Raw genomic sequence first — 27,978 nt, 5'->3', positions numbered from 1 at the left:
CATGTGTTAGTCCTGAAATGACATAGTTTGTGTCAAGTGGACGTTAAACCCCATTCTTTCTTTCTTTCTAATAGATATAGGGTCAACCTTGCTTGCTATTATAATTATACTAACATCAGCCATGACTTTAACAAGATATAACAGCTTTCTAACTTTTAACATATTTATAAGCCAGAATAATTTATTAGATTTTAATTGTTGAATTAGAAATAAATTTATAAAATCTAACAGTTTAAGTACTTGAAATATTCATGAATAATTCCCGCTGTTTAACTCTCTGTGACGTCACTTTCTGTAAACAAATGCTATTTAAAGTTACAATTTCATATTTTCTAAGAAAGTCAAAACATAATTATTTCTATGTCTTTTGCTCAGTAGGTTATTAACTCACTATTATACGATCATGGGCATTATTTCCCTCCCTTAAAAATCATTGATACAGAAAATAATAACACAATTACCTCCCTTGTTTTCCTATTACCTCCATGGAATAGCTATGTTCAAACGTTTGAATTTGAAGCTGAAAATGATATTTTTGCCAATTTCTCAGCTGGCAATAGTGAATTATAGGATTAATAGGATTATGCTTTAACAAGGTAGGACTGTTTATGGATACCATCTATTTTAAGGCTTTATTTTAATAAATTTTAAAAATATAACTTAAAAATATGAAATTGTAGCTTTAAGGATTAAAGTATTCAACAGTCGGGGTGGCCGAATGGTTAACGTGTGGTCTGACATTGAATCAAGTGGTGTGCTTTCGATTCTACGCTTATATGTGATGAGGAGTTGGGTCGCCTGTCCAACCTTGATGTAAATGTTTAATGTCTTGAACTTGATAAATTTGATGAAACTTGTTATATAGTTTCATTATATCAATACCGTGACTAAGGTAAATATGAGCATTTTCTGCTCAAGTTCAGCAGCATGGTAAGCAGTTTACAAAAAGATAAATGAGGAAGTGATTAATGAGTATCATCTAATTATTTTGGGTTTAAGACAGGGGTGATCAGCCTCACTGTTGGGTTGTTACCATGACATCTAACAACAGAAAACTAATATTATTATGACCTATTTATTCTCCTGTATATATGCATGTTACATTTTACTAACTCACCCACCATTACAGATGACCATCTCACCCATCATTATAGATGACCATCTCACCCATCATTACAGATGACCATCTCACCCATCATTACAGATGACCATCTCACCCATCATTACAGATGGCTATCTCACCCATCATTACAGATTACCATCTCATCCACCATTACAGATGCCCATCTCACCAACCATTACAGATTACTAACTCACCCATCATTACATATGGCCATCTCACCCATCATTACAGATGGCCAACTCAACCATCATTGCAGATGGCCATCTCACCCACCATTATAGATTACCAACTCACCCATCATTACAAATTACCATCTCACCCATCATTACAGATGACCATCTCACCCACCATTACAGATGGCTATCTCACCCACCATAACAGATTACCAACTCATCTATTACTATCTCACCCACCATTACAGATTACTAACTCACCCATCATTACATATGACCATATCACCCATCATTACAGATGACTATCTCACCCATTATTACAGATTACCATCTCACCCATCATTACAGATGACCATCTCACCCATCATTACAGATGGCTATCTCACCCATCATTACAGATTACCATCTCACCAACCATTACAGATTACCATCTCACCCACCATTACAGATTACCAACTCACCCACCATTACAGATTCACCATCTCACCCACCATTACAGATTACCAACTCACCGACCACGATTATTATAGCTGATTGATCAGATGCATATTAATTAATTGAAATCACAAATTATTATTCCTAATTAGGTTTCTAAAACCATGTCGAGGGGGAGGGTCGGAACAAAGTACTTTTTGTGGTTCCTCCAAAGCGTCCACTATCACATCACTTAACTTTTTATAATTTTCAGGCAGCTTGAAAGTGAGTGTGCGTCAATCAAAGAACATTCAGCCATGTTGCAAGAAATGCTTATGGCCAAAAATGAGATTATCGAAAAACTGACATCGCAAATTTATGAATTAGAAAATAGTCATGGTGACCATTTACATAGAGTATCTGTTACCAACGGAGAACCAACAACTTATCCCAACCAACAAAAGCATTTTGAACTTCCCAGTGCCAAAGAAGTTGAAAGCTTAAAGGCTAGTATTTGTGTCTGTATTTTGGGGTCTGGTAGTCGACTAGTCAGCTAGAAATGTGAAAAGTAATCGACCAAGATTTCTCTCATAAAGCAATTAGTTTCGTTCAGTTCGAACTCGTTGGGCTTAAGTGAGATTTGTGGATGTTCCCTTTATATAGTCATCGGGGACCAGAGCACAGAAGGAGTCTCTCATGAAGCGACTAGTTTGGTTAAGTTCGAACTCATCAGGCTGAAGTGGTAGTTTCGGGTGGACCGACACAGTTCTGTATCACCAGAGCAACTGCTCAGATTATTTATATTTGTAGTTAGTACAACCTCCGGCAGATGTTGCTGTGACATTACGTCATGAGGCAGCAGTAGCTGTGATATAAGGGAATGGGGCGTCTGTGGATGGGATATTAGGATGGATCTTTACTTCAGAGGTCCACCTGAGCAAGCTGGAATTCAAAGATAATTAGGCAGAAACTGTTAACAGTAGCAATATTCCCGACTCTTGCACATGGAAATGATTGTGTTGTATTTTGTTGACTTGACTATATATCCCGTCTCATTCGAAATATTTATTGTATTGATATGACTTTATATGTATTGTGAATTGGACGTGTATTGTATGACCTGGTCGTACATGACAAGGAGTAGGGTCACCTTTCCAACCTCGTAGGTTTTCTTCGGGTCCTCCAGTTTCCTCCCACTGCTAAAGACCCCAACGCGCAAGCAAATTATTAAAATGAAATTGAACCATATGTTTGTCCCGAAATGACTAGTTTGTGTCGAGTGGACGTTAAACCCCATTTCTCTCTCTCTCTGTGTATATTGTATGACACTAAATATTTCAATGTATCGTTGCATCTCCAGTGTTTGAGGCTTTGCTCAGCTTTGAATTGGTGAAGGTCTATTGTTGCATCCCCAGTGACGAAGTATTTCTTATATTTGAATTTGTGAATTTGAAATAAACACTAATATTTGTTTGTTTTTTTTTTAATATAGGATGCATGTAAAGCCTATGAATTACAGAATAAATTCTTAAGTAAAGAAATTTTAGAATTGAATGAACTACGCCATTATGATATGACCAGAGAGAAAATGATATTAATGTAAATTTTGCTTTTTACTGGATATTACTTTGTGTTTTAGTCTTTTTACTTCATGTTTTTGTTTTAAGTTTGTTTTTTGATAGACATTATTTTCTGTTTTGGGTTTTGTTTTGTTTTTTTTACTTGATATTATTTTCTGTTTGTTTTTGTTTTTTTTACTAGATACAAATGTAAATTTTGCTTTTCTCCTATTACTGGAAATTACTTGTTTTTTTTTTAGTATTTTTGTTTTGTTTTTTGCTAGACATTATTTTCTGTTTTGAGGGGGTTTTTTTTGTTTATTTTTACTTGATATTTTTTTCTGCTATATTTTTCTACCGCTAACTTATGCTATATTTATTTCTATGTACATACATCAATTGGCCGATCTCTGTCTTTATAAACCAAGGCATTTGTGTGGCCGATTAGGTTAACGTTAGATAACAAACCTCATCTCTCAACCCTCCGTGTTTCGAGATCAGAGATGGTGCTATATAGGACCACCTAGCAAAGCCCAACGCAAATCACATCAGGCCTCAGTAAACAAAATTGACAATATTTATCATCAAAACAATGATTGATTATTGTTATTTATAATATTTCTGCCACACCCAAATCCAATTAAGCATATAATCCTACCTGAATTAGGTATAAATCATCGTATTTAACATCGATGCGTTAAGCCGTTACTAGGAACGCCATTTTTAAACGGTGTAAGTTTAATTAGTCATAATAGTATAAAATTATCTTATTTTTAAGATGTTAAATGCATTAAAGATACATTATGGGAGATTTTTATAGAGAGTTGGCCATTCTTGCTATAACAGTTCAAAAGTAGACGATGAAAGAAGAATATATTGAACATTTCAGTCAAATTACTTTATTCTGAACAAAGTTATCATCGTTGTAATACTTGACTAGAAATGGTAGTCAAATGTATCTTCACCTTGGCCAATCGTTTGCTTTAATCAATCAGTGAAATCCTATTTAAATCCAAACTGTAACCGAGCCATCCGTGGGTCTACAGAATTGATTTTGGGCTTGTTGTTTAAATAAAGATCTAATTTATAATTTCTATAATATGTGAAGCCTAAATTAAGACTTGCAATAATCAGATTTAGCTCTTGCATAATGTATGTTTAATAAAGAAATTGAGTTTGCCACTTGGATCTAAAGGCACCCAATCGTAGCTAAAAACAAGCACATCAGTATATCTCAACATTTTTAGTTACGTTCTCGTAGCTAGGTTAACGTGCGTGTGTTAATTTATAATGTCTGTCATTGAGTCAATTAAACCAAATTTTAGTCCCGAAATGACCTAGTTTGTGTCAAGTGGACCCCCTCTCTCTCTCTTCTCTCTCTCTCTCCTCTCTCTCTCTCTTTTAAAATACAAGTCATTTTTTATACGCCCACATTCAATGTGGGCGTTGTGGGCGTATATTGTTGTCGCCCTCGTCCGTCGGTCCGGCGTCCACAATTGCTTGTGGGCGCTCTATGGGCTAAAGTTAATATCCGATTGACTTTAAATTTATACACAGTGTTTAAGGTCATGAGACGAAGAAGCCTATTAATTTTCGGCGATTTCCGATAATTACTGCCAGTTATGGCCCTTGATCACTTTGAAAAATCTTGTGGATGCTCTAGAGGCTAAAGTTAATATCCGATTGACTTTAAATTGATACACAGTGTTTAAGGTCTTGAGATGAACAAGTATATTGATTTTCAATGAATCTTTATAACTTGAACAGCTAAATCCATGATGTTAAAAGTTTCGTATACTAAACGTTAGCATGGGGCATAACTTTATAAAAAACCAAACAAATTCTAATGGTTTTCTGATAATTACTTAATGAGTTGTTACTCTTAATCAGATTTTAATGTATTATAAATGTTTCATTACCGAAAAAAGTAAAAATATGCGACAACTCTTGTTGACTGCCCGGACGATATAGCTGCTGTGGGCGTATGTTTCGTTGCCTGGCAACCTATCTTTACATTTGATATATAATTTAATTTTGTAGAGATACAGCCAAACTAGAAGGTGATTTTCTACAGACAAGGAGTAAATATCTATATCTATTAAAGGAATTAGAAAAACCAAAACTAGGTAGGTTTAACTGTCATACATCCCCCCTTGTCATTTTCCCAAGACAAGAGTAGGGTCGCCTGTCCAACCTCGTGGGTTTTCTCCGGGTCCTCTGGTTTCCTCCCACTGCTAAAGACCCCTACGCGCAAGCGAATTATTGAAATAAAAATTAAACCATATGTTAGTCCCGAAATGACCTAGATTGTGTCGAGTGGACGTTAAACCCCAATTCTCTCTCTCTCTCCCATTTTCCCAAATATAGCTCTGTTTGTTTTATTGGATCAAGTTATAACTCGTTTTTAATGAATAGTGAGTTATTACTATTATATGTGTAGTGTGTTCCAATTGTGTATCATAGAAACCTAGGGGAAGCCAGATTGGGTGAGACGCTGGAGATGGCGACTTGCTTCCGGTTTTGACCTAGACAGTTCATCAAGATTTTCTGGTGTGGTTTTTTCTTGTCGTGGTGCAGGTGTAGGACTGAGGGCCTAACAATGACAGCTGTCTAGTCTTTTGGATGGGACATTGGAATGCACTTAAAAGATCCTTTGGCAGGTGGAATTTGATATAAGAGTAGGCCGTGGGCAAAATTTCCCTCATAGCACACTCTATAGCATATGCCTATCTCCATTAGCCCAGTCGGGGCAGAACAGTAGGATGTTAAACCCCTATTTCATTTCTGTTATGTGGGTTTTGTTTGTCTGTGGTGTGGTCCCCCTGTTCTTACTTTGCCCAGGACCCAAATTCAACTGTCCAGGACCCAAATTCAACTGTGGCCCGAATTCACCCTTGGCCCAAATTCACCAAGGCCACAATTTCTCAAGGGCCCAAATTCTCCAGGGACCCAAATGTGTTGGCCTAAAACATTCACGGGGTAATGCTGGTTAATTTGATACCACATATGAGGGGGTGAATCCCGACAACGAAGCGTGATACGTGAACATTCCCACATACACACTTTGATTTATACGAGGAGTTAGATGGCCGAATGGTTAGCACGTGCGCGCTGTGCTGTATCATACGGTCTGTCATTGAGTCAACTTGCAGGGTTTCTATTCCCAGGTTGTACGTGACAAGGATTAGGGTTGCCTGTCTAACCTCGTGGGTTTTCTCCGGGTCCTCCGGTTTCCTCCCACTGCTAAAGACCCCTACACGCAAGCGAATTATTGAAATAAAATTGAACCATGTGTTAGTCCCGAAATGACCTAGTTTGTGTCGAGTGGACGTTAAACCCCATTTCTCTCTCACTCTTATATATTTATATATATTATGGGTGCATCAGAAATCGGATAAATAGCATGTTTTGTTTGTGTTTTGTGTGGTCCTCCTGAACTTACTATTATTATGAGTATTATTATATATAACAGAATTCTGTCAGCCACTGTATAAATGAATAAACAGCATGTTTTGTTTGTGTTTTGTGTGGCCCATCGTGCACTTACTATTAATATGTATAACAGAATTCTGTCAGCCACTGTATAAATAACTGAGTAATTTGATATAATTTGTCTCGACAGCTTCAATAAACACCATTATCTTATATAGTCCATACTGTAATCAATACCAACAGTTTGTTCCTGGTGTAACAGGTTGGATTCATACACAAAAACTCACAAATACAGCTTGATTTATAATTTATGCAAGACAAACGGTATTGTTCGTACATCTCTAATGGATATTTAAATATTAAAATGTTTATAGCACATGTGATTGATTCGTAATTAAGGTTACGTTAAATGGAGTCGTTTTTATATCATTCAATTCAAGTCAGTGGCTGTGAAAGTAGCTCAGTGTGAAACTGTGGAGATGTAATTGGTTTAATTTGGATAGGCTGTTTTTCGGAATGGTGGACAATTTTTAGGAATGGTCGGATTTCCTATGATTTTACGCTTGATGGATTTATGGAGCAGAAATCCTCACAGTGATTTATTTTAGATGATTTTCGAATAGAGCTACTGTAGTACTATCGGACTTCTTTTCTTGTTGTGTTTGTTTTCTTCGTGATCGTAAAAACCCTACAGAATAAATGGTTCTTACAACTTTATTGTTAAGCTGTAATGGCTTTGAAGGTTCCTCGTTCTCAATAATAATAGCTGCTTGGAATATCTGGGTGAACTTTGACCAATCTCGCTCAACACCTTAATTTCAGCACGTCTTAAACTAGCCTTGACGTTAAATTCCATCCCAAATATGGAATAAACCTCTTTATTTCACAAGACTAAAGGAGGAAACATTTACCTTATTTGGTCTACCAACCATAGGTCAATATACAGATAGAATTTGATGGATATTTTGACAATGGTTATGATTTTACCAAAATATCACTGTTTTTTTATGTATGAATATATATTCACGGTCAATAAGCATATGTGATTTGACTCTATAGACAGAGTGAAGCAACAATTTTTCAAAGAACCAATATTGTCTTAAGGACCAAAGTGTTACACTACTTAATATACAATATCAAAATGTCGCGAACGTTATTTCGATTGTTATGTGTCGATTTGGACGACGGGATGACGCCAGTTCCTACCTTGATGTTGGAGCGTCGTAGACATATGCGACGAGTTCGCATGCAGCAGCAAAAACGCAGAAGTAGATCGAAATCTCCATTTAAAAGAAGAGGTAAAAACGTTGATTTCAGATGTAAATTGGGATATCTTCATTCTCAACAGTTTTCGACTTAATAACAGAAATGGTGTCTTGTTATCTGGATGAAAGAAAAAACCAAGTTCTGTATATACATATTGGTGTGGACGTGAAAGAACCCTTTGCAGTTGCAATTGGTTAAAGAGTAGGCGCAAACACAGCTGACAGGGCGGAATAGATTTCTTTGATTCGGGACTAACACATGGTTCAGTTTTATTTCAAGGGGTCTTTAGCAGTGGGAGGAAGCCCACAAGGTTGGAAGGGCTGGATCCCATAGGGGCAGAACAGAGGAGCAAACCACAGAGGAGCAAATTGAAACAGAATCGACTTCTTTTCAGAAAGTGTTTGAAGGATTTTGGTAAAAATTGGTATGAATGATTCATGGCTTTGGGTTATTCAGATTTTTTCAGTTAAATGTGCTGGACCAAATAGGAGTTCGGCAGGTGTACCGTGAAGGGGCAAATTTAGGGTTCTTCTCCTAGTTGTCTTCCGCTGCATTTAACCAAATTGTGATGACAAAACTGCTGGTGAGTTCCTGTTGTGTTGGCTGACAAGTTAATTTTAAAAGTGTTTCCTTTACAAATATTTGTTTTTATTTTTTGATCTAGGTGGTGAAGAGTCAGAAGAGGCCAAGAAACAGGAGGTGATAAATCAGTTATTAGAAGATGCTCTTGAATCGGAGAAAACACAAAGAGTCACTGACAGACGGCAGTTGTTTCTTTCTTCACAAAGGTAAACAAAAAAAAAATGTAAAAAAAAATGGAAAGTACAGCTTTTAATTCAAAGTTAATTTTCTTTATGATGACATTTGTGTCCAACCACGTGGGTTTTCTCCATATTCTCTGGTTTCCTCCCACTGCTAAAGACCCCTACGTGCAAACGAATTGTTGAAATATAATTGAACTATGTGTTAGTTCCGAAATTACCTAGTTTTGTGTCGAGTGGATGTTAAACCCCTCTAATAGTTAAAAAATAGATAATGTAAAGGGAGTATGCTAAAAATTTCAATCAAATTATTTTACTCTGATCTGAGAAAACCAATAAAAAAACAAAGTCTTGTTTATCAATTTTTACGGTTAATCATGAATAAGTATTGAATCGCAGATCAGATTCAAATCTGTTTAAAATTGTAATCATCAGATGGCATCAAGTGTTGATTATGATCTTGTCATGTTAATAAATATCTTATCAATAATTTATATAACATTTAAGGCCTAATGAAAAGCCTGCAATAGGCAGATTTAACTCTTGCATAATGTATGTTTAATTGTTGTAGCATCGCTTTCTTTTTGCTTAGAATTGAACCTAGAAGATTTTCAGACAGAAAATTTCATTCAATGTAAATTCTTTGTTTAAAATTTCGTAAAAATCATCTAATTTGTACTTGTGTCCAGTTTAAAGCTGACTAATTAATTTTGATAATGAGTGTCCAATTTACAAGTATTTAATTTCTTTATCACTGTTAAAAAAATTAATCATCATACATCAATAATCAATTAGACGATTTTGGGTGATTTTAAATGATTTTTACAAATTTTAAAACAAAGATATGATATTAAACGAATATGAAAGAAATTAGTGCTGGATACACAAGATTAAATGATACCTGGGTAACTGTTTAATATGATATATTTTGTTTTTGGTAGTACTCAAGAAGTCGATAAATATGGTTTCCAGAAATGGGTATATGATGATGACGTGGACCTTATACTAGCCAGAGCTGGTCAGTTACAGGATGAATCGGATAAATTGACCAATAAACTCAAGGTAATAATACAGGTCTACAGTTGATAGGTTGTTTAAAGGGCTGATACGTCATATAGCGCTATGAGAATTTCTCGTAACCTACAATATTGTGAGAATTTAATCTATAATTTCATTTCATTATCTCGTTTGATGCCAAAAATTAAGACTTTAAACTCCATTTTATTAGCTGGGTGCAAAAAAGTAAAGCATTGAACACTATTTCATTTTGTTTATACTTAAACCCAACTTGTATTCCGGGAGCCACGGTGGCTAGGTGATCAAGGCGCTGGCTAAATGGGTAAGAAGCTTGCTCGCTCACCTAGTGGTTGCAAGTTTGCTACCGGTGTTGGTCGAGAAAGTTCATCAGATTTTTCCGATATGGTTTCCCCTTGTCAGTGATGCAGGAAGGCGGGCCTGATAAGGACAGCTGTCTAATCGTTCGGATGGTACTAAAAACCAAAGTCCTGTGTACAAATTGGCATGCACGTGAAGAATCCCTTGACAGTTGGAATTCAATATAAGTGTAGGCCATAATGCCGCTGCCTGGGCAAAATTTCCCTCGTGGGACACTGTATGGCTTATGTCCATCTTCATTAGCCCAGTCGGAGCAGAACAGTAGGACGTTAAACCCCATTTCATTTTGCTACCTTATTTTCCTTTCTTTTCCACTACTTCAACAAGAGGGGGTTTGAATGGCCAAATGGTTAGCATGTGCACTTAGTTGCATGTTTTTTTCTGGGTGCTCCAGTTACATCCCACTGCTAAAGACCCCTACTCACAAGCGAATTATTGAAATAAAATTAAACTATATGTTAGTCCCAAAATGACCTGGTTTGTGTCAAGTGGACGTTAAACCCTCTCTCTCTCTCTCTCTCTCTCTCTCTCTCTCTCTCTTTTTAAAGCAGATGTATTATAAATATTTCAATGTATCCCATATTGATCTACAAACCTAATTGAGGTCAGATATCCATTTTATAAAGAGAGAGCTTAACCAAGAATTGATTTTAATTTTCTTTATTCTGTACTTTAACACTTGTGACACGATGACCTAATTTGTTCATCCGTTCATGTAGAAAATTTCCACTGATTCTATTATTCTTTAAAATAATAAAGATATTGTGACCCGTTGACCGTAATTTTTTCGTCCGTTAACATAGAAAATTTCTATTGATGTTATTATTCTTTTATATAATAAATATATTGTGTGAAAGTGAACATATGGTACAATTTTATTCCAATAAATCACTTAGGGCTCTTCAGCAGTGGGAGGAAATCAGAGGACTCAAAGAAAACCCACAAAGTTATCAGACGACCTTACAATTTTATTTCAATAATTCGCTTCGGCGTCTTTAGATGTGGGAGGAAGTCAGAGGACCCAAAGAAAACCCACAAGGTTGGTCAGGCGACCCTACTTCTTGTGCGATTGAAACCAATTGTTAAACATACATTGTGTAAGAGCTAAATCTGCCTATTGCAGGTTTTTATTTTGTCTTCAAATGTTATTTAAACTATTTTTTAGACAAGCTTATAATCAACTTGGGGGGTTGGATGGCTGAATGGTTAGCGAGCGAATTATAGAAATAAAATTAAACCATATGTTAGTCCCGAAATGACCTAGTTTGTGTCGAGTGGAGGTTAAACTCCATTTCTCTCTCTCTCTCTCTCTCTCTTTCTCTTTCTCTCTCTCTCTAATTAACTTTCTAGAATGTTGGATGGCAGAAATATAAACTGCAATTGCCATTTAATGATTTAATTTAAAAATGGAGAAGCGAGGCAGAGTCTCAATTAATAAACAATATTTGCCACATCAAACTTCAAACATTGATAACTTGACTCAGAATGAAGTAATCTAAATGTAATTTTCAATATATTAATTCTGAATTATCTATGTAGGAACAATTATAGCAGGGGATCACGTGGCTAAGTGGGTAAGACGCTGGCTTGCTAGCCTGGAGGTCGGGTGTTCAATCCCTGCATTGGCCGAGAAAGTTCATCCAGATTTTCCGGCGAGGTTTCCCCCTTGTCAGTGATGCAGGACGGAGGGCCTGACAAGGACAGCTGTCTAGTCGTTCGGATGGGACGAAAAACCGAGGTCCCGTGTACATATTGGCGTGCAGGTAAAATATCCCTTGGCAGTTGGAATTTGATATAAGAGTAGGCCGTAGGGCCACTGCCCGGGCAAAATTTCCCTCATAGCACACTGTATGGCGTATGCCCGTCTTCATTAGCCCAGTTTAGGAGCAGAACAGTAGGACGTTAAACCCCATTTCATTTCATTAAACTATTATAGCAAGACCGGTCAGCTTTTTATCTTACTTAATGCATCTTTAACTCCATTGTGCACATGGAAATTAAATGATAATTATCCCATGCTAAATAAAGGTAAGGTAGGAGAGGGGGAGGGGCAAATAGTTTAACATGTGTGCTTAGATCATTGATCTCTCATTGAGTCAAGTGGCTTTGTTTCAATTCCTCACTTGTACGTTACAAAGGGTAGGGTCGTCTGTCCAACCTTGTGGGTTCACTTTGGAATTATAGATCTAACTTGGATTTATCGATTTAGAAATATTTATAGAGTTTGGAAGAGAGAAGTAGTAATTTATTGATGCCATATTATGATTTAGTCTCGTGTTATTAATATTTTCTCAAAATGTGTCATTTGGTATCAATATGTGTTATTTAATATCAATATGTATCAGTATGTGTCATTTAGTATCAGTATCACAATGTTTCATTTAGTATCAAAATGTGTCATTTGGTATCAAAATGTGTCATTTGGTATCAAAATGTGTCATTTGGTATCAATATGTGTCATTTAGTATCAGTATCAAAATGTGTCATTTGGTATCAATATGTGTCAGTATCAATATGTGTCATTTAGTATCAATATGTGTCAGTATCAAAAGTAGCAATATTAAAATATGTTTTTTAATATCACAATGTGTCATGCAACGCTCACCCTGTCGATCACCATTTCCATCAATTGCAATGAATATACAATTTTGTTAATTAATTTTAATAATAAAACAATGTGTCATTTAATATTATCATACATGTTATTTTTATATGAAATTTATTTATTTTAAAGGAAGCGGAAGAAGCGACATCACATCAAGTAAAATGGGAGAACTTTATGGTTGGTCAGAGTGGAAAATATCTGACCCGTTCTCCAGAATTAAAAACTTTAATACGATTAGGTATTCCACACGAATACAGAGAACAAATATGGAGAGGGTAGGTCATCTCACATTCCGTGATTTTATACACAGGACAGAGAGAGAGAGAAAGGGGGGTTTAACGTCCACTTAACACTAACTAGGTCATTTCAAGACAAGGAGTAGGGTCGCCTATCCAACCTCGTGGGTTTTCTCCTGGACCTCCGGTTTCCTCCCACTGCTAAAGACCCCTACCTGCAAGCAAATTATTGAAATAAAATTAAACCATGTGTAAGTCCCGAAATGACCTAGTTTGTGTCGAGTGGACGTTAAACCCCATTTCTCTCTCTCTCTCTCTCTCTCTCTCTCTCTCTCTCTCTCTCTCTCTCCCTCTCTCTCTCTCTCTCTCAGAGCGAATTTATTCCCAGAAATAATACGCAGAACGTTGTAATCAGGCTTAAATATTTTGATGGCCATATCATATTTACTTGGGAGCCACAGTGGCTCAGTGAGTAGGACGTCAGCTCGCTAACCCGGAGGTCCTGTGGTCGATCCCTCCATTGGTTGTTGGTCGAGAAAGTTCATCGTGATTTTACAGTGTGGTTCCACCTTGTCAGTGGTGTAGGATGGGGGAGGGGAGCTGGAAATGGCAATGTATAGTCCTTCGGACGGAACAAAAACCTGAGATCCGGTGTACACATTGGCGTGCACGTAAAAGATCCCTTGGCAGTTGAAATTCAGAATAAGAGTAGACGATTGAGCCACTGTCTGGGCAAAATTTCCCTCATAGCACACAGTAGGACGTTAAACCCCATTCCATTTCATTTCATTTTATTTTATTTTTATAATTACTGATATGAAATAAATTTTTTTTCAGGTGTATTAATTTGTATGTTGGAGAAACGAAGACTAAATTAGGTCCATCATATTATAAAGATTTAGTTCAAAAAGGAAAATCATCCAATTCAGCTAAACAGGTAATAGTTATTTTATTTTTGCTAAACATATGTTTGTAAACCTGATATCGCTTAGTCATTCATTTGAAGGGTTGGATGGCTGAATGGTTAGCGTGCGCGCGCTGTATCATAAAGTCTGTCATTGAGTCGACTGGCGTGGTTTCGAATCCCCGGTTGTACGTGACAAGGAGTAGGGTCGCCTGTCCAACCTCGTGGGTTTTCTCCGGGTCCTCCGGTTTCCTCCCACTGCTAAAGACCCCTATGCGCAAGCGAATTATTGAAATAAAATTAAATCATATGTTAGTCTTGAAATGACCTAGTTTGTGTCGAGTGGACGTTAAACCCCATCTCTCTCTCTCTCTCTCTCTCTCTCTATCTAGTCGTTCATTTCTCGTACTGGGTTCTTTACAGACCATATAATTTCAAAATCTTGGGTTGTACACAATCTGATTAAAACACAGATCCAATTTCGTTTCGTTTTTATAGTTCAAAATTTTGATTTTACTTGTCTTTAATACACTTGGATCTGGAAGCGTTGTTATTTAACTCGTGTTCTGCTTGAAATGAGGGGACAGCCAATCAAACGGTCTATCGAATCAAGCATTTGACCTTTTTTGCGCGGAACTGTGGGTAGACATTAGCGGCAATAGAAATCAAAACAAAGCAAAAGTAGATAAAAAAATACATGGCGGTGGCTAAATGGTTAATCGAATGACTGACGTAATCGGGACAAATGTCGCTTGCTTGGTACCTGACGTCATAGAACGTGAACTCCCACTATAGCTTGTTAGATCTACATGTAGTGTAGGCCATCGAAAGTATAAAAAACGAAACGAAATATAGATCTATATTTTAATTAGATTGGGAATACTCTGGGCATTTTACAAATAATCTATGAGGGACCACCATATTTGCATGTATTCAAATCCAGTAAATATCGCTGGCTAACGAAGGCATCAGTAGTTGATTATGGTCTGGATAAGTTAATAAATGTCCAATTAATAATTTATATAACATTTAAGGCCTAAAGAAAAACCTGCAATAGGCAGATTTAGCTCTTGCATAATGTATGTTTAATAAAAGCAACATTTCGTTATGGATCCTCGAAACGTTATCAAGCTTTATATTACCATACTGAAATGAAATGAAATGAAATGGGATTTAACGTCCTACTGTTCTGCTCCGAACTGGGCTGATGAAGACGAGCATACGCCATACAGGGTGCTACGAGGGACAGCGGCACTACGGCCTACTCTTATATCGAATTCCAACTACCAAGGGATCTTTTACATGCATGCCAATGTGTACACAGACCTAGCTTTTCCATTCCATCCGAAGGACTGGACAGCTGTCCTTGTCAGGCCCTCCGTCCTGCATCACTGACAAGGGGGAATCACGCTGGAAAAAATTACCATGGTGATTTTGTTGTATATTATGTTTTTTAGTGTTTATATAGCCTGTCTTGTTTCATCATTATGTCATTTATTTTTGTATTTTTAGATAGAATTAGATTTATTAAGAACCTTACCTACAAACGTCCATTTTGAATCGTTAGAATCTGACGGGATAAAGAAACTACGGCATGTTTTATTGGCCTATAGTAAGCATAATCCAGACATTGGCTACTGTCAGGTTAGTATGTGTAGAGAGAAAATAACCCTTGGGGATTTCATAGTAAATATTTTTATTCTACATGAAGAATGATAATATATCTGAAATGAACAATATTAACAGTGCTGGAAATAAAGGTTATATATAGTTGTATCTGACAAAATATCAGACAACGCTGAACTGACATTTTGAACTTTGTGCCAGACATGTATTTATAATATCAATAAATACACAGAAAACAAAAATAAATCTGTGCTAGACAAAATGACAGGCACCAGAGGAAATAAACCTGACGAGACCTGAATTGTTTCTGACGATGTTTGTGACAGGTGCCTTGTTTCCAGTCTTGAATATTAAAACTATATGAGTATGGTTTCATAAACATAACGAAATACAGAAATGTGGCACTTATGATTATGCATATTATTGATGCGTATAAAATAATAATTACCGCAAAGAAAGTTCAAGGGAAGGGATGCCTGCTTGTTTGTATCCTCCATTTTGTTCACTAAGCAGATACATGTAACTCTATTTTAATGTCAAAGGGTTAAGACCACTAATTATAATAATCCTCTAATGTGAGAGAGAGAAACAGGATTTAATGTACACATGACACAAACTAGGTCATTTTGGGACAATTTTATAGTACAATCTTATTCCGATATTTGCTCACACGTAGGGGTCTTTAGCAGTGGATGGATTCTGGAGGACCCGGAGAAAACTCACGAGGTTGGAGAGGCGACCCGCATCTGCTCCTTGTCATATACAAGTGTAGGGTCGAAACTACAACCACTTTACTCAATGACAGACCTTACGATCTAAAGCATGTGTTTAACGATCTACAATATATTAAACACAATATTATTTATTTACTAAATGTGATGTAGTTAAGCACTGACCTTAATGTGATGTGTGACTTTTATGAAGTCGGTGACAAAGTAAAAATGGAGCTGGCTCACGAAGTCCGAGTTCCCTAGTTTGAAACTTGTCTTGACTGAAAGAATTGCTCAGGATTTTCCAGCCTTCTTCCCCCCTCCTTATCAGTGGGACAGGGGTCTGATAATGAAAAGCGTGTAGTTGTTCGAATGGTAATAAAAACTGAGGTCCAAAACATGTATGCACCTAAATGAGGAGAAATATTATCTCAAAGCTTCTGAATTAATCAAATTATATTTAGAACGTGTTTAACCAGTTCTATCAGATATGTAATAATGACTGACATCAGTATTGTCCTTTAACCCTTTCACTGCGTATACCCGGTAGTACCGGGTATTATAAAATGTCGGTAAAATGCCCGTACCCGGTATTACCGTGTACTCAGTAAAGCCCTCGCTAAAATTAGTACCGTAACTGCAAGTGCCATCTATTGTATTTTCTATACACTAGAACATATTTCACGTGTTTCAAAGCGGCAAACCGTAAAATGGCGGAGTGCATAGTGACAACGTAGACGATGCACTCTCGACGAAGTCGTGAATGACGTCTTGCTGACCAACACGTGGACAATTTCGAGGCGGGTGATACGCATAATTCGTTTCCAGTTACTTGATAATGGTAGTAGTCAGGACAGTGATTGGTATTATGAAGTGTGTGATTTGTTGCGCGACGTTCCGCCCATGGCTAGCTATGTCTCCCGTGCATGATGAACAAGCCCAATGTGAACACGATAGCCCTGTGTCTGCAGTAGATTCTGACAATAATTCTGATGTTGATAATAATGCTGGCCTGCTGGATCGTAAAAGACGTAGGTAATTCCTGATTCCCGAACGTGTAGATCTATTGACTGACTATATTGATAATGATATGGGACTTGGGGATGAAAGTGAAAGTGAAAGTAAAAACAAGGTATTGCAATCCGCACGTGGTCATGGCAGCGGGAGACGTGATGCGCGTGTTCGCGGCGACATTGCTCATGGTTGCTATTGATATTTTTGTTCATTTTATATATCTTTATCAAAATCCAGTGAAAAAAACAATATCTTTTAAGTATTTCATGGAGAAAAATTCGTTTTCGTGTTAGCTTTAGTGAGAAATGAGAAATCCAAAATGGCCGCCATGACGTCACGTGACTACATTATTATGCAAATTTCCAAAATTCTATTTTTTCCTCTTAGCCCAACCTCCTGCCCATCCCAACAGACAAAAAGATTTTTCATAAAAGCTTCCATAAGTACTGCTTGGCATTCAGTCCCAACCTCCCTTTTTTCCTCAAAAAAGGGTCTAGCACAGGCAGTGGATTTACGTCTAGCATTGAAAGGGTTAAACCTTTTTTCATTTCATTTATTTTTATTGCAGGGTTTAATTCGACTCGTAACTATAGCTATATTATTTTTATTGCAGGGTTTAAATCGACTTGTAGCTATAGCGTTATTATTTTTAACAGAAGAGGAGTCGTTCTGGTGTTTAGTAGCTATAGTAGATCATATCATGCCTAAAGATTATTATACTAAAACATTAGCAGCGGCACAGGCAGATCAGGTAAATATACACGTTTTATATCAATAGTAGTTGAACAGGTTGAACAGGTAAAAATACACGCTTTATATCAATGGAATTTATTAATTGAACAGACTCTGCTTGGGCATGGAAATAACCGACTTCATTGGACGAAAAGCAGAAGTTCCGTGTACAGAGGGCCTGACAAGGACTTTTCTGATGGGACTAAATACCAAAGTCCTGTGTACACATTGGCGATAAGGATTCCTTGACAGTTGGAATTCGAAATAAGTGTAGGTCACAGCGCCGCTGTCCAGGCAAGATTTCCTTCATAGCACACTGTATGGTGTATGCACGTTGTCATTAGCCAAGTAGGAGCAGAACAGTAGGGTATTAAACTTCATTTCATTTCAGCAGATTTCAGCAATGTAGGGCAGTCCAGGAGTTAAATGGTTCACAAATTGTTGATAGAAATGAAATGAAATGGGGTTTAACATCCTACTGTTCTGCTCCAAACTGGGCTAATGAAGATGGGTATACGTCAAACAGTGTGCTATGAGGGAAATTTTGCCTGGACAATGGCACTACGGCCTAACCTTATATCGAATTCCAACTGTCAAGGGATCTTTTACATGCACGCCAATGTGAACACGGGACCTCGTTTTTTTTTGTACCATCCGAACGACTATACAGCTGTCCTTGTCAGAAAATGTACATAGATGATGTAACTATTTATTGTTTGTTTCAGAGAGTATTAAAGGACTTAATACAAGAAAAGTTACCCAAGTTATATAGCCATTTTGAGACGTATGATGTTGACCTATCATTGTTTACGTTTAATTGGTTCCTGACCGTGTTCGTTGATAATATACCACCTGATACATTTCTTAAAGTCTGGGATTCATTCCTTTATGAAGGCAGTAAGGTAAAAACCTGGAATTTGAGTAATTGCGATTAATTCCTCTATGAAGGCGGTAAGGTAAAAACATTGTATACAGCATCTTCAATAGAGGGCTTGATCTCGCTTTAACTACGTACATCTTATCAAGGCCTTCACGTAATACCCTACAAATGTCGGCACTAATTTCGATTGGGTACAACCCCAGCTTGTGAGCCTATCAGATTCCTCGATCGTCGCGAATACCAAGTCTCGCACTTTCAAGCTAAAATGTCTACCTGTGACCAGAGGCGTGACAATCGAGTTGCAAAGTTCAACGTTCATACAATGTCAGGGTTTCAGCAGAGGTCACAATGTCACAACCTCTGATTGGACGCTACTGCTCACGTGTCTGTAGGTGACATAGCTATAAGTTTGGGAATTGTGAAGTAAACAAGCAACGGCCAGATGTTGTAAAACTCGCAGTCGTTGCTTCAGGAACATGGGTATCAAGTGGACTCTGTCAATTCCGACATTGTACAGGATCGATACAATATGCCTGATTACACAACATGTGGGAATACTCAATATTCTTCCGGAAGTAATAGATGTAGACTACTGGAATCTGCCGAGTGTGTAATTGATGTGAGAAACTCAAATCAAATATCAAGCACTCCCTTACAAGAGATTATTAAATTATCAAGGTAATCAACAAAGACTGACACGTGTTTTATGCTCACAGATAATTGATTGGTGATTGCTTGTCGGTTAACACCCAATGATTGAAGGCCGGATTATCCAATGTTAATTCAACGCAAATCGTGTGATGGGACCACTGATTGAAGGCTGGATTATCCAATGTTAATTCATTGCAAATCATGTGACGGGACCGCTGATTGATATCGTTATTCGGAATATATTCAGAATCTGGACTACTCAAAACGTTTTTGGTTGAAATAATAAGGAAATAAATCGGGACATGAAAATGATGACAGAATTCACAGAATGCCGTAGTAATCAGAGTTCGGAAGTGAGAGAGTCCACTGTACTTGTGTGATTTTAATGGTTAATTAGGATGAAAAGTTATTATAACGTGTCCTCTTTTGAGAACTTTAATGTGACATAAACCATGCAAGATGTCAACTAGCCAAGGACATTGCAAATTACAAAACTAAAAAATACCATTTTAAGTAAACATATAGGCATATTAGCAATATTAAAATTAGATTTTCTGTGATATAGACAGATTATTATTTTTTACAGGTGATGTTCCGGTTTGCTATAGCTTTCTTAAAACTTGTTGAAGATGACATTTTAATACAAAGCAGCTCTTTAGCAATAAATCGTTATATGAGGGTTATAGGAGACAAATTAACTCATTCAAAGAGAATATCACAGGTACGTGTAACTTATTGTCTGGAAAAGTATCATACTATTACATAGATTGTTTAACAGATTGTTGTTTAATGTTTATGTTTTATTTTGTTGTTTAATGTTTATATTTTAGATTGTTGTTTTAGATTGTTGTTTAATGTTTATGTTTTAGGTCGTTTAACAGATTGTTGTTGATATTTTTAGATTGTTTAACAGATTGTTTTTGTTTACTTATATTTTAGATTAACAAGTTGTTGTTTAATGTTTATAATTTAAATAGTTGTTTAATGCTTATGTTTAAGGTTGTTTAACAGATTGGTATTTTAGAATGTTTAACAGATTGTTGTTGTTTGATTATATTTTAGATTAATAGATTGTTGTTTAATGTTTATTGTTTTAGATTGTTGAACAGATTGTTGTTATTTATTGTTGTTTTAGATTGTTAATTGTTGTTTATATTTTAGATAATTTAACTGATTGTTGATTCTATATGTTTTAGATTGCCTTTCATGACTTAAATCCATTTCCAATGCGTACAGTGTCTTCCAGACGACTACATCACTTACAGCAAGTCAGAGTAAGTTTTTCTTTTTAAAACTCGCCCCGATGTCATATTTACTGCGAATCATGAGTGGCTTTAACTTGTGTCATTAATGGGCAAAGTTCGAATGGGATACTAAAACAGATTTTAGAGGTCATATATAAGAATATATACAATTTTTCCAAGGGGTGTTCAGTGGTCAAGTGTGTGTGTTTTAGATCAGAAGGTCGATCATTGAGTCAAGTGCCATGATTTCAATCACATACATGTACTTGACAGGAGTAAGGTTGCTTGATTCCCCGGTTGTATGTGACAAGGACTAGGGTCGCTGTCCAACCTTGTGGGTTTTCTCCGGGTCCTCCAGTTTGCTCCCGAAGCTAAAGACCTCTATGTGTTATTGAAATAAAATAAACCATATGTTAGTCCCAAAATGACGTATATAATAGTAATATTATTTTATCTACAGGCTGAACTAGGGGGTCACGGTGGCTAAGTGGGTAAGACGCTGGCTCCCTAGCCTGGAATTTGGGTGTTCAATCCCTGCATTAGCTGATGCAGGAAGGAGGCCCTGTCTAATTGTTTGGATGGGATGAAAAAACGAGGTCCAGTGTACATGTTGGCGTGCACGTAAAGGATCCCTTGACAGTTGGAATTTAATACAAGAGTAGGCCGTAGTGCTGCTGTCCGGGCAAAATTTCCCTTATAGCACACTGTATGGCGTATGCCCGTCTTCATTAGCCCAGTTCTGAGCACAACAGTAGGACGTTAAACCATATTTCATTTCATTTCATTTCATGTACAGACTGAACTAGCTGAATTGGATATTATACGACAGAAATTTTCTTCCAAAGCTATACCAGAAGATAGAAAGGATTATTATGATGATGAAGATGACGATGATGATGAAGAGGAAATATCGTGAGATTGTTGAAGATGAGTTTTAGTGTGATTGTGTGATATTTAACTAAAGTTTTTATATGATCAAAATATGAGAAATATTTATTTTTATAAATTATGAAATGTTAAATCGTAGGCTAAGTTTCTGTTCATTGTTCGTTGTTAGCATATCAGTTTATATTTATATATCGTGGGGGGATGGATGGCTGAATGGTTAGCATGTGCGCGCTGTATCATAAGGTCTGTCATTGAGTCAGCTGGCTGGTTTCAATTCCCTGGTTGTACGTGACAAGGAGTAGGGTCGCATGTCCAACCTCGTGGGTTTTCTCTGCGTCCTCCGGTTTCCTCCCACTGCTAAAGACCCCTATTCGCAAGCGAATTATTAAAATAAAATTGAACCATGTGTTAGTCCCGAAATGACCTAGTTTGTGTCGAGTGGACGTTAAACCCCATTTCTCTCTCTCTTATATATCGTACAACCAGGGTCTCCAACCCTTCGTTCTTTGTTGATATTATATATTTATCCTAAGAGGGGTCCCCAACCATTTCAGCCCGAGGGAAGGAGTAGCTGTCGTACGGATGGTCTTTGTGGGCATATCAGACCCTGTTACTAAAACTATCCGTTCGTAGCCGGAACTTAACCATGGGGTTATTCTAAATCTAATCAAACATGTTTTAAACATTAATTGTAGACTAATATACAATCATTTACTGTGTTCACCACTTGCGAGTGTATCAGGAACGGTTCTGGAGCAGAGTTTTTGAATTTTCTGTAATGTAAATGGGTCAACTGTAGCCTTAACCCTTTGGACCCGAGCTGGAGTACAGAGCAGCTGGTATACTGGCCACCATAGGTACCTGTTCGGCAAATCAGTAACGAACAGATACCTGTGGGAGCCGATATACCGACTGGTTGGAATTCTAGCTGGGTTTTTTTTAGCCACTCAGGTCCTAAGAGTTCATAATATTATGAAAAAATGTTTTGGTCCATTTTTACCCTGGGAGGCTAGTATATAGGCCTAATATCGTCAGGATGTCCAAAGGGTTAAGTCTTTGTATTTCGCTCAAGAAAATCATCAATAAACGTATTGAATGCGGTGACTGTTTTAAGAATACCAGGAATGATTCTAAGTTTAGAGCAGTTAATTTAAATAAGGTCTACTGTATTTAATCTCATATATAATACTGTCTCTATTTTAAACCCTTTTTATATTGTCATGTATTTCACTATATATAAACTTATATACAAACACATGCCTCAAAAAACAGCTATATTAAAATGTAATTCTGTATTTAAATTCCAAACATATCTTTGAAATTAGCTGAAAATAAAATGAAAGCTAAACAAATACCATAGCAACCAAAAGCAGCATATTTCATGCATTTATGATAGGAATTTGTCATTGGGTAACTAAAAGAGACATTTTTTGATGGCTCGCAATGTCATTTTTGTATATCCTGTCATGGATCTGAGATTTGTGTCTCAATTAGTTTAAACAATATTTGATTCAGATAAGATTCATATTAGGTACATACATTGTCAATTTATCTCCTTATTGAAAATCGTAATACAAAATACAATTACAAAATGCACACTTCGTATAACAAAAATACATGTAGCAGTATGATAATTGATTTATATTTGATGTTAATCATGTTAGTAAATTTAATGTGTCACTTTTATTACATTAAAATTTCATAATATACTTGGTGCGTATAATGTTCCATTTAGCCAGAGGTGATTTAATGGGAATCCAATATTCCCCAGCTAAATATATAACCACCATAAATAATATATTCAATAATATTGTCATTCCGCTCCTTAGTTATAAAGCGTAAATTAATTCCTAGAATATAGATTTAAATTTATAGTATTTGTAAAATTGAATATCTATAATATTGTCATTCCGCTCCATATAGTTATAAAGTGTAAATTAATTCCTAGAATATAGATTTAAATTTATAGTATTTGTAAAATTGAATATCTCTCATGAGGCTCCAATCTGATTAAAACACGGATTCTATTTCATGTTGTTTTTCATAGTTCAAAATTTTGTTTTACTTGTCTTTACATATAACATGCGTTCTAGTTGATGTGAGGGATTAGCAAATGAAACAGTCTGTTGCAAGGAGTTCTTGCTGTGTGGTGCACAGAACTATGGGAATCCCACTAAAAACATCAATGCTGAATGGTTAATCTACTGTCTAAGGTCAAAAGCCACTCGTATGACCTCTGACACTACAACTGGTCAGATCTTCATGTAGTGCAAGCCGTCGAAAGAATACAAATACGAAATGAAATATAGATCTGTATTTTAATGAGATTGATGAAACTAGTTTCTCCATAATTGTTTTAATACCGTGTCTGTGTTGTAAAGTTTAAACATACATTATGCAAGAGCTAAATCTGCCTATTGCCGGTCTTTCTTTAGGCCTGAAATGTTATGTTAATTAGACATTAATTAACAAAACAGGACCATGATCAACTCTATATGACATCACTAGCCTGCGATATTTACTGGATTGGAATATATTTTTTTAAAAGATAATTCAACTTAAAAATGGATAATCAAGACTTTGTTTTTTTTTTTATCTTGCCGAGGCTAGCCCAAAATTCAAAAGCTATTATCTCCGTTCAGAGTGGAGCATATTCTATTTTTTTAACTATTATAGCGAGACCTGTCAACTCTTTATTTAATCTCCCATAATGCTCCTTTAATTGATTCACAGAATATATATTGAAATTTATAGTATTCAAACTTGGTTATTGGAACAGTTTGTGTTTGTGTAATTTTAAAACTGAAAATCTATGTCATTGGCGAGTAGCTGTCCCAGATATCTCTCATGCAGCTACCAGTTTCGTTATTATTCGAAGTCTCCATTTATCATTATATACCTCAATTGCCTCCTAGTAAATATATTGGAATTTATAGTATTTGTAGTAAAATTTGTTATAATTGTATACCCTAGTCAAAGTGATTTATGTGTAAAAAGATTGTTATTGATCCGCGTGATTATTATATAAAGAATAATTTTTATACAAACCATTTCTATATTTTAATGATGTAACAGCTGTAGTATATAGGTTTCATATTTATTATAAACCAGTTTTCTCGAGGTTAACTGTTCACTTATAAAACAGCTGACTGTTATTTCTATTCCATTAAAATAGTCGGGCAGTTGAATGGCCCAATAGTTAGCATGTGTGCACTGTATCATAAGGTCTGTCATTGAGTCAATTGGCATGGTTTCGATTCCCCTGTTGTACGTGACAAGGAGTAGGGTCGCCTGTCCCACCTTGTGGGTTTTCTCCAGGTCTTCCGGTTTCCTCCCACTGCTAAAGACCCCTATGCGCAAGCGAATTATTGAAATAAAATTGAACCATATGTTAGTCCCGAAATGACCTAGTTTGTGTCTAGTGGACGTTAAACCCCATCTCTCCCTCTCTTTATAATTTACATGTATATATACCTTAGAGAGCACGAGTTAATCCCATCTTCCTCATAGACTATAACCGGGCACGGTACGGTAAATATTTTATATAGCGTACTGTACCGAGTACCGTGCCAATTTGCCCCACTGAAGTGAAGTGGTCACGGCACCGTGCCACATTGTCTATGATTGTTTCTAATATGACTGAATTATCTGAAGTGATTACTTCATGTACAGTGTATTTTGTATTTTTAATTGTTATATAAAATTGTTATTATTGTTAATCTATTCTTTCTAGCTATTCTTGCCTTAATTTCATTTACTCCTTGTTTCACAAAAATTTTCAGCTGATGATGGTTTCAATTCCCCGCTTGTACGTGACAAGGAGTAGGGTCGCCTGTCCAACCTCGTGGGTTTTCTCTGGGTCTTCCGGTTTCCCCCCACTGCTAAAGACCCCTATGCGCAAGCGAATTATTGAAATAAAATTGAACCATATGTTAGTCCCAAAATGATCTAGTTTGTGTCCAGTGGACGTTAAACCCCATTTCTCTCTTACCCCCTTCTCTATCACTCTTCTTCGCACGCCTACCCATAAATACTAAATAAACTGCTCTAGACATCTAGAGATGTGGCTGAGCTTTTATAGTATTGACATGGACACAGCTATATAAAATTAATGATTCCTTGTGTTCATTTCAAATTAAATTTACTGGCTGATATACGCACAGCTGTAAACCAAAGTTATAAAATATTAAACCCAACGGTAGTACCTGCTTTTGTATAATTTTGTATATAATTTTGGCTAATCCCTCACATCATCCAGAACGCGGATTATATAACAACTCTTCCAGATCCTAGTGTAGTAAAGATGAATTAAACGAAATTTTGAACTAAAAAACGAAACGAAATAGGATCTGTGTTTTAATCAGATTGTGTTACACAAAGGAAATTACTTTTTAAAATACTCAATTATAGCATTCTTGTTAGTATTAGTATGATATTTGAATTATTAGTTTTAAAAATAAATGTACATAATAGTAGGATATTATAGAGTCTGTATAATATTAGTTGTATATTATTAGTACATGTATTATACTTGTATGAATATGACAGTACTTATATTAATAGTTTGGTAGTGTTTGTATTAATAGTGTAGTACTTGTATTAATACTATAATACTTGTATTAATAGTTTTGCACTTGTATTAATAGTATAATACTTGCATTTTTAGTATAATACTTGTATTGGTACTATAGTACTTTATCAAGAGTATAATACTTTAATTATTGGTATAATAAAACTTGTATTGTAAGTATAATGCTTGCATTTTTAGTATACAACTTGTATTATTAATATAATTCATTTTTAGTATAATTTTAGCATTATTAGTTTTGTACTTGTATACTTGCATTTTTAGTATAATGCTTGTGTTATTAGTATAGTACTTGTATTATTAGTGTAGGACTTGTATTATTAATGTAGTAATTGTATTATTAGTGTAGTAACTGCATAACACTCGAATTATATTAGTATAATACTTGTATTATTAGTGTAATACTTGTATTATTAGTGTAATACTTGTATTATTAGTATAATACTTGTTTTATTAGTGTAATACTTGTATTATTAGTATAATACGTGTATTATAATAAATCGTAATACATGTATTATTAGTGTAGTACTTGTATTAATAAGGTAATAACAGTGTATTACTTTTATGAATAGTATTGTACTTGCAATGTGTAATACCCATATTAATAATACAAAACAATACTGGTATTAGTAGTAGAATACTTGGTTTTATAGCAGGCTATAATATTAGTATAATAGGCTACCCATAAACAGTATAATACTTATTTTTATAGCAGGCTATAATATTAGTGTATAAAGCATAAACAGTATAATACTTGTTTTTATAGCAGGCTATAATATTAGTATAATAGTATAAATAGTGTAATATTAAGTGCCATTATATTAAACAACAATCTGTGCCATACTATACATAGTTAGATTTTCTATTCCATAATTTTAAAAATAATAATAATATTGTTGCCATCATTGATTATTGTTGCCATCATTGATTATTGTTAAACTATTTATTTGACTGATGATTATGTATTTTTTGTACCGTTCCAGAAAGTGCAATAAAATAATTAGAATTATAAAAATTTTCATGGTTTTAAATTTAGTGTCAGTAGCGTATCCTTTAGGTGTGATGTTATCAGATAGTATCAGAGTGAAAGACAAACTAGGTCATATTTTAAAACTTTTATTGTAATAAAATGAAATGAAATGGGGTTTAATGTCCTATTGTTCTGTGTTCATGGGATCTCAGGTTTTCGTCCCATCCGGACATCTGGGCAGCTATCCTTGTCCCCTCCATCCTGCACCACTGACAACGGGAAACCAAGCTGGATGGAACCTGGAACCTCAAGGCTAGCGAGCCAGTGTCTTTACTCAATTACCCATTGGGCTAACACTGTAATCTGGGTATCATTAAATCTTGGGTATCTAGCACTAACTTCTTTCACATTCATTTAATATCAAATCTTTGTTTAAAAATTCATAAAAATCATTTGAAATCACAAAAATTCATCCAATTTGCAATGGTATACAAAGGACCTCGTCTTTTGGGATGACTAGATGCTTTTTTTTGTAGAAAATCCTAAGTTAGTGAGCCAGCAACATACACACCAAGCCATGGCAACTCTTGCTTGTGGAATGGGACCCCTGGGGAAAAAGGCTTAAAGATGGGTTCCCAGAAAAGTATTTATCGGGTGGTTATTTCCAATATGGCAATTTTGGTATATATGGAAAGTAGAGATATCCAATCTTACTAGAAAAATACTGGATTCCCCGAAAAACACTCATGGAGCGTATACAGGACAAAAATGTAAGGGTTCCCCTAATCAACAGCCCAACGATTATGA

At 35.8% G+C, this 27,978-nt stretch overlaps 1 protein-coding gene across 2 annotated transcripts; it reads left to right on the top strand.

Moving 5' to 3' along the window:
• The first annotated feature begins 989 nt into the window (after window positions 1-989).
• On the top strand, window positions 990-26,181 carry LOC126819704 (TBC1 domain family member 2B). 2 transcript variants are annotated; one of them, XM_050547905.2, is made up of 13 exons: window positions 990-2,216; window positions 3,203-3,309; window positions 5,310-5,395; window positions 8,632-8,755; window positions 9,670-9,790; window positions 12,858-13,003; window positions 13,802-13,901; window positions 15,381-15,512; window positions 17,832-17,969; window positions 18,676-18,852; window positions 20,068-20,202; window positions 20,678-20,755; window positions 21,522-26,181. In XM_050547905.2, the coding sequence occupies exons 1-13, from the start codon at window positions 2,028-2,030 to the stop codon at window positions 21,639-21,641; spliced, it is 1,653 nt and encodes a 550-aa protein (XP_050403862.1). In that variant the 5' UTR covers window positions 990-2,027; the 3' UTR covers window positions 21,642-26,181. The 2 variants fall into 2 exon arrangements, with proteins under 2 accessions (XP_050403862.1, XP_050403863.1); XM_050547906.2 differs by lacking the exons at window positions 990-2,216; window positions 3,203-3,309; window positions 5,310-5,395 and adding an exon at window positions 7,396-7,999.
• Window positions 26,182-27,978: the final 1,797 nt, after the last annotated feature.

The sequence above is a fragment of the Patella vulgata genome, chromosome 4 (assembly GCF_932274485.2).
Source record: "Patella vulgata chromosome 4, xgPatVulg1.2, whole genome shotgun sequence".
NCBI lineage: Eukaryota > Metazoa > Mollusca > Gastropoda > Patellidae > Patella > Patella vulgata.
This window is presented reverse-complemented; position numbering and strand designations above follow the sequence as displayed.

Excerpts from the sequence above, each read along its gene's own strand:
- LOC126819704 (XM_050547905.2), top strand. The coding sequence starts at position 2,028 with ATGTTGCAAGAAATGCTTATGGCCAAAAATGAGATTATCGAAAAACTG. Across the intron at positions 18,853-20,067 it reads TCCTTTATGAAGGCAGTAAG|GTGATGTTCCGGTTTGCTAT; the intron begins GTAAAAACCTGG and ends TATTTTTTACAG. Across the intron at positions 20,756-21,521 it reads ATCACTTACAGCAAGTCAGA|ACTGAACTAGCTGAATTGGA; the intron begins GTAAGTTTTTCT and ends TTTCATGTACAG.